The sequence below is a fragment of the Centrocercus urophasianus genome, unplaced genomic scaffold (assembly GCF_019232065.1).
Source record: "Centrocercus urophasianus isolate 14NV4802_14NV808 unplaced genomic scaffold, USGS_Curo_1.0 seq_23, whole genome shotgun sequence".
In the NCBI taxonomy this organism is placed as follows: domain Eukaryota; kingdom Metazoa; phylum Chordata; class Aves; order Galliformes; family Phasianidae; genus Centrocercus; species Centrocercus urophasianus.
Window position 1 is genome coordinate 3,005,195 of NW_024884789.1, and position 8,056 is coordinate 3,013,250.

At 40.8% G+C, this 8,056-nt stretch overlaps 1 protein-coding gene across 9 annotated transcripts in view; it reads right to left on the bottom strand.

Annotated features, from left to right (window-relative positions):
* LRRC28 (leucine rich repeat containing 28) overlaps positions 1 to 6,697 on the bottom strand; it is an 89,970-nt gene extending 83,273 nt beyond the window's left edge. For 7 of the 9 annotated variants that reach the window (XR_006169922.1, XR_006169920.1, XR_006169919.1 and 4 more), the window contains exons 1-3: positions 6,620 to 6,697; positions 4,079 to 4,307; positions 234 to 274 (exon numbers count right to left, since the gene is read on the bottom strand). Coding sequence is in view for 2 of the 9 variants with exons in the window: in XM_042824681.1 (XP_042680615.1) it covers positions 234 to 274; positions 4,079 to 4,246 (209 nt within the window). In the remaining 7 variants the exon portion in view is untranslated. Of the gene's footprint in view, positions 1 to 233; positions 275 to 1,008; positions 2,038 to 4,078; positions 4,308 to 6,619 lie in introns of those variants that run through there. The other 2 variants (XM_042824682.1, XM_042824683.1) reach the window with 2 other exon arrangements.
* Positions 6,698 to 8,056: the final 1,359 nt, after the last annotated feature.

An 8,056-nucleotide genomic window follows, 5' to 3' on the forward strand; every position in this document is an offset into this window, starting at 1 on the left:
AACAAAAAAAATCCCCCCCCCCCCCCCCCAAAAAAAAAAAAAACCAATAATTTACACTGAATACATCTGGGTATACCACCATTTGAAAAAACAGAAAAAGCACCTTTTTTGTTCTCCAATAAAACCCCTCCTTTTTAAAACACAGGTAATATACAGCAATACATTACAAAACTATTTTAAGATGAGATGGAGCAGCACAATAAGAATATATTAGAATTCCTACACAAACTCACAATTCCACGAGGTTTGGAAGCTTCTGTGCAAGGTTTTCTGGCTGAAAAAGAGTTAGAGATTTTTAGGTTTCAAAACAAAACACACATTGTGTACCCAACTAATTTTACCAATCACACTAAAACATGTTAGCAGCTACTCACAGAAAAACTGCAACAGAAAGCTTGCATACAATATCCTATTTCCACACCCCCACATATTCTCCACCAGTGCAATTGGGATATTTCAAGGGTGAGCAATTCATTACTGACATTGAACTACAGCCTAGAAGTGACATTAACGTATCCTCAAACAAATGGTAGGTGGACTTCTGGGGCTGAAGAGATGAAATACAATATATTTTCAAAAGTAAAGTTCTAAAGTGAATTAATTGAGGCTGAGAGCTGCTGAGAAGCTGTAACCACTACAGACTTGAAGGGGAATAAGATCTATGCAAGGTATCTCACTTTAACACTTTATTTGTAATGCTGGTAAACCAAGAAAAGATCTAAAAGTTTTGTGTACCTTAACCAATAACCACAAAGCCAGGCACACCGAACCCAACAAACTAAATTGCCATATTTGCATGTTAACATGCTATCATTTCTATAATTACTGATCCATAGCAACTATGTTCCACGATGGCCTTTATAACCAAGAACATAATACACCACAAAATGGGCTTGCTAAGTCTAAAATGTCAGTAATCATAGTTAAGACATAGTTAAGAAATCTATTTCAAACACAGATTTTTTACATCATCCATATATCCAAATCAAATTTTAAAAGCAGACTTACCACACTGTCAGTTTCCTGTAAAAGAGGCCTAGCAATCTGCACTGCCATGCAAATGTAAGCTGTATTATTACCTAAAATACTTTGCATGGTTTCATAAACTTACCACGAATAAATACATAAACCTGAAAAAGTTATCGTGATGTGCTTATGCAACAAGCACACCACATGCTATATTTGAGCACGCACAGCAAAACATATTTGTTTTTAAGTAAGGAGCAGCAGATAAGGCTCTGTAATAAATTAATCAGCTGACCTCAGGACTCAACAAGCTAAACTGATCAGTTGTTGCCACCTACTGGAAGGTTTGTATCAGAACATTTGTCAGAACAGGAGATTATTTGGTCAGCGAGTGGAAACTTAATACGGGAAAAATATACAAAGGCTGCAGCGTGCTCAGATCCAAATTAAACACATCGACATTCAACTTGCAAATTAAGAAGGAAAATTAAGAACAGTAGCTCTTCCATCCTAAACCTTTGTTCTATTGAGGACGCTAATCTGAAATTCAAACGTTTTCACCTCACATCAAGCCTGAACTGCTTTATCTTAAAATACGAAGAAGTTAAAGGAGAGAAACAACCCCACAGCTCACAATTTTACAGTCTAGAATATCTACCACAAATTCTATTTATGTTCTTGAGTGCCACAAAAACAACTGGTCCGAGTCAAATGCTTTCAACACAACATCTCACAACAACATTAAGATTAAAAGGGACTATTCATGGTCCATGCATTGAGGAGTAAAGTCAGTGACACAGACTGCAGCCTTTGTTGTAGGCACAGCAACTAATAACAATGGCAGATGAATAATCAATCACTTGTGCCACCAGTTTAGGGAAGCTTGCCTCATCTCAGAGGGCATTTTTCAAAAAGTGAGCCTGCTGATTCGTCTCAACAGGACAGCATTGCACATTCTGAGAACCATCTTCTGGTATGGCTCGATTATGCTTCTGACAGCGTCATGAAAGCAAACTCACTTCATTTTGTAGATGAGGAAACAGGATCACTAAAATGCTAACATTATCAGTCAAATACTAAATTGGAAGGTATAAGAAATCGAAGTTGGGATGTAGGCATGCTATAGAGCTTCCTGACCCAATCACTATGCAAGTCTTCTATCATTTTCATCTTGGCACTAAAGACAGAAGTTTTTTCTTGAGAAAGGAATAGGGAAATTCTGACAGCGTAACTATTCCAATGTTTCCATAGGAGCTGGTCAGTGTTTTTCAACTCAGACATAATCAGCTGTTAAGGCAGAAGGAAGCACCACCTTAAAGAAACACGGTGAAGATTAACTACCATCAAAATTAAATCTGTATGTATTGATAATGCACTGCTCATCATCTTGCATAGGATTCAAGAAGCACAAGCTGAAAGAGACACTAAAATTACACTTCTGAAGCAGGATCACCTTCTAAATAAAGTGGTATATTTTTTTTGAATTCTCAAATGAGACTCGTTTCCCTTTGCAACTTACTACTACTTCACTAAATTGAGTATTACTCCCCTTACCAGTAATGGACATAAAATAGTAAGTTTATGAAAGCACTGTTTCATAAGAACACAGGTGTCCGCTGTTCTCACCCTTCCTCCAATTCCTTCTTAACTCTGTCTTCTCTTTCCCAAAGCTAAACTAACCCATATCTCTGAGCCTTCTCTCACAGAGCATTTTCTCAAGAATTCCCTTGATGCAGCTTTTTCTTCTCTCCACTTGCTTTCTTTACCTTACTTTCTATTCTCAATTTAGCTAGGTTTTCCTTAGGTATATAGCACAAAATTGCAACCCTTGCTCAGCTTACACTTTAATGGTATCCAGGAATGAACTGCTTATGTTTTTAATGGAAACTGAAACTTACTATGCACAAAAAAACCCCAAACATATGTGCCTTTTTGTGGAACACGCTGCTGACTTCACCTGTTTTGGTCTACTACAACTTCCAACCTGTATTCTGCTGAATAAATGCTGTGAGATCCAATTTTGGTTGCCCAAGTCATAGCTGTAGCACTATGCACTTGAATGAGATCCCAGCAAGTCATATTAAGGGAAAGTTATCCTGGTCACTTTGAATACTAATTCTCAATTTCTTGCTGTTACAAAGTAAATTTGCCTGAGCAAGATCTAAATTTTAAGTGTTGCTTCAGTTCCATTAACTCACAACTCAATTACAATTATTATTACCTCAAGAAAAACAAAACCGAGATTTAAAATAGACACACAGAAAAGTGGTACACAGAGCTCTCCACGTTAGATCCATCTTTTGAGTAGCACAAACTTCATGAGCCTCACACACTAAGTAATCATTGACTTTCAAGTTAATTTTTAAAGCAATTTTACTTTTTAACCACGAATGCTACAATTCCATTAAATCATTAAGCAAAAAGACCTCCCCAAGAAGTACCGAGGAAACTTTCTACAGCGCATGCAAACTTAATTGACTTCAAAGATGAAGGAAAGTATAAAACCTTCAGAATCCTCCCAGCTCTTGTGCTGTGAAACAAAGCCTTTATTAAGGAAATCTAATGCATCATTGTCAAAGCTTTAAAAACTGCTACTTACTGCAAGAGATGTCAAAAACAACCACCACCCCTCCTCAACCCTTAACGGTTTATTCTTCCTACTGTTGGCAGTTTACAGAAAACAAGTTTCAACTGGCACCTTAACAGAAAGCTCAGTATTAGATCTTGGGATTGGCATTGCCTTTACAGTAAAGTGTACACGAAGGTCAGCGATGTTGAAGCTAATGCAGCTGGACTAAACAGCTAACATCTCCTAACAGTACAAAGACCTGACCACTGACACTTGGAGCAAGATTTAAAAGTTAAAAAAATTATTATGGAACACAGACAAACAAAAAATTGGATCTTCAGAACTCCAAGAGTATCTATAAAAACGGCATATGCTTTCATTTATTATACTCTACGTTATCCATCCAAGTTAGAACATAACACAACCATGTACTTGTATTTCACAAGGGATCACGTCATTCAGGATCAAATTTGCTAAAACATTCTTCAATCTTTTCTATTTCAAAATCAGACAGTAAGCATCACAGTAAAGAAGTTGCCGTACCAATGTGGTCAGAGAATTTCTTTTCATATAAAGTCTCTCCAAGTACTGCAGCCCCTCATCTTTCAGTAATTCCAAAGGAAAATGATGCAGATTCCTGTAATTTAGGAACAAATTCTTGTGCTTTTCCAGCTTTGCCTCTGAGATTGTTTTACACAGTTCTGATGCCATGACTAATTCTGTTCCAAGCACCACATCTAGTGCACTGCATCTTCTACAAACAGGCCCATTTCTAGGAGACAAGAGAGAACAAGACAGTATCAAGGTTTATGCCATGCAATCTTTTGCGGAAAGACTTAGACTGTTAGATATTACAACTATCAAAACATAGCCATTCCATTCAATACATAAAGTACTCAGAACATTCATACCAGCAATTCTCTTTCTGCATAATGTTCAAGTGTACTCAGATCAGTATTATCAAGATGTTACACCATACACAACAAAATAATGCTTTTTTTTTTTCCCCATCATCATTTTCCATCAATAGCTTTGTCAAAGCTGACATCAGAGAAAAAAAAAGAAAAAAAAAAGACATCTCTCTCCTACCCACTACTGGTGTTCTACATTTACTCTATGGTACATGCTAAGAATGCACAATCTTCAGCAAAATGCAAAATTGATCAGAGGACGCACGTCTGGACAACTTCAAAACATCTCCACGTAGATTTAAAGCCAACATGACAACAGGCTATAAAAGTTTAAGTCTTCCCACACAAAATAACGAGGAAATGCTATCAGTTGTATGAGGTATTGGGATGGACAGCAAGTAAGACCATCTGAAAATAGGATAATTAATGCAAGAGAAACATGAAATTTTGCAGTTATCAGTCACAGCTATAACAGCAGACTTTCAGCAGTCCTAAATAAACACAAAGTATCCAGCTTTACCAATGACTTCAAAGCCAGAAAACTGAAGCATGATGATTAATTTTTGTTTTATCTGTATGTGAAAGCAGGCTTTATTTAGCTTCCTTCACAATCAAAATTCTAATAATCATTACATTGCATAAATTTGGATAATAAAAACAATGCTGCCCCTTTTATGCTGCCTCAAAACTCGGGAGGATAAAATACACTCAGAATTTTTATAAAAGTAAAGTTAAAAGCTTCCTATAGCCTTGTGTGTCCCAGCTCATCTCCGTTAAGAAAAAGGAAACACAACTGATTTCCACCAATAACATTTGACCTGTGAGTTAATTTCTTTACTGATGGAAGGATTTCCCTTCTTACCTAGTGGAGGTACTGAGCTATCAGTAAGAGAGCCAACTGAAGCAGCCCTTGTGAGTGAAACTCAGCTGAGAATGCAGAACTGATGGAGAACTGGACCATGCATGTAAACCAAACCACTACACTTCAAACACTGATTTGCAGATAAGCAGCTCTTACAAATGACCCGTGTCCTCCTGGAAGAACGCAGCACTTACTTTCTTCAAGTGCCACAGGTATTACTAATCACAACTTGGATGCAACGTCCCACATACCCGCTCTAGTCTTAATTTATACCCAATTCAAGAAGTGCTAAGATCAATTCTGTAAGCAAGTCATGTTAAGAAACCTACATGGGATTGGAGAGTACTGGTATAACTCTTTATAATTAGAGTTCTCATATGAGAAGAAACATCACTGTAAGAAACAGGCACCTCCATCAAGAGCCTTTAGGAGCCAGAGTACAGATGCTGCAGGTCTGTGGCACCAGTACGCAAAAGCTCCCTCAGTTCAGCAGTTAGAAGTTAAGCCACTACGAATTCCACATAGACGATAAGCATTAAAATAATTCAAGGGAAAAAAATAAGATTTGTAATGCAAATATTCCATGAATATTTGGGTACTAACTGCTACTATTGAAGAAACGGGAAAGGAAAGCTCATCTTTCCCTGATGACAAGTGAAGCAATTCCAGACAGGCAGAGTGTTTTCCTTCCCCCTTTGAAAGCACGGCTCTCAGCTTTAAGTTTTTTTTCAGTGAAAAACCCACGAGACCACAAAACAACACAGAAGCATCCGACAGCTTTTTGACTTTTCCAGAGATGACATTCTGAAACTCTGCACCTACAGACCTCTCCTCACAGCCGCACTCCATGAACCACACAGGGCACCGGGACACACAGAGCGCACCGTGCAGCCCACAGACACGAAGTTCAGCCCTTCCCTCACAGGCAGGTCCTCCCCCTCACCGCCCACCAATCAAACCACCCGCTCTCAGCACACACAGGAGCCGCCGGTGGGGATCCTGCGAGGGCCGAATCCCTGCCGCTTCACATAGCACAGAAAAGTGCCTCGCTTACGAGGTGAGGCTCCGCTCCGAGCCGCCCCTCTCGCGGCTGCGACTGCCCGTGGGAAGCGGCCCGCCGTGAGCGCGTGAGGGGAGCGCCGCCAAGGCCTGTGGGGGCTGAGGGGTGACGGGCAGAGAGAAAGGAGCCTCGGAGCAGGAAAGCCTCGCACTCCCACCGCGGAAAAAGCACCGGGCGCTCCGGCAAGCAGGCGGCGGAGGCACTCTCCTCCCACAGCCCGACGCGCTCCGCCACACAACGAGAACACTTACCGGACCGCCACCTCCGGCTCCGAACACCGTAGGCGGAGCGGGCAGATCTCGCGAGACGCCACGCGGTCGCAGACCCGCCTTCCCGCCCAAACACAACACTGCCCCCGCGAGCGAGCCTACCAACCAATCGTTAAGCTCTTCGCTGCCGAGAGCCCAATCAGGAGCCGTCTCACGTCAGAGCTTTGCCCGCCTCCCACCAAGGAGCCTGTGAGGAGCGGGCCCGGGAGGATTGTTTGCATTCTAGCGCTGTTCCTCGAGGCAGTGGTGGAGTCCAGCTTGTAGTATTGGACGTCTACACGCGTCCTGTGTGTGACCACGTATCGGGAGATGCCCTTCAGTTAACCGCTCCCAGTAGGCTAAGAACTAACTCTTATGCTGCTGGCAGGATGAGCCCATGTTTGCTGCTGCTGCCTGTCCGAGCTGTTGCTCACGATGCAGTTACAACTGCTCAGAAGCTTCAGAAGGAGAAAATCACTTGCAGGTAAAAGTTGTGATAACCAAAGAACATTTTCCCAGCTGAATTTTGTTGCAGAAAATGGTAGATTTTATCTGTTGACAGCAGACTGGAGCTTTTGGGGCAGCTGCCCACATCCCCAGCCCACCATCATGGCCATCTTGTCCTGTGATAGTTGGCTCAGGTGAAACAGAGAGGAGTCACAAAGCACTTCTTTACACATGCGGGTGTTGGAGCACAGATACAGTTTGTGGAAGTTAATGACAGCAAATTCGCTCATACTCAGTATATTTAACATCACTGGGTGTTAAAGATTCTTCTTAGCTGCAGATCAGCCCCACAAGTGGCCTAAAAGAGGATCTCAGGTGGAGAAATCTTCAATTCCCACAGACTAATTAAAATAAGCTTGCTATAAGGTGCATGTCAAGGGTCTGCAGGGGTGCCAGGAAGCTGAATGCATTGCAGAAAGCATTTCTTCTGCCCTATATATCCACAGGAATTTCACATGAAGCAAAGCAATGTGCTGGAAGAGCTTTTCTTCCTGCATTCTCATTTGTCTCTTCAGTTCTAAATATCCTTACTTGTTCGTTCTTCACTTTCTTGCCCTTGCAAAAGCAATAACTGATTTTAACAAGTATACTTTTCTCACCTTACTTGCCACTCACAGTCTCTCTGGAGTTGCTGTCAGGTGTTTTGGTTTGGTTTGGGTTTTTTTTTCAGGTAAATATGTTGAATTTTGTTGACATAATTTGAAATTTAAAAAAAAATTGTCCTACAAAATTGAACATTCTCCATTTTTATCATATTATACTGCATACTTTTTTTTTTTTCTTCACAGTGTTCAATAGCACCTGGTTGTTTTTCTCAGCTGGACATTAAACTTCAGGGATTGACCTGAATTTATGCCACCAGCATTGTAGGAGTGTAAAGATAGCAATTACATCACATTTGTTAAAGCCACCTCGGTCCCACATTCTAAGTGT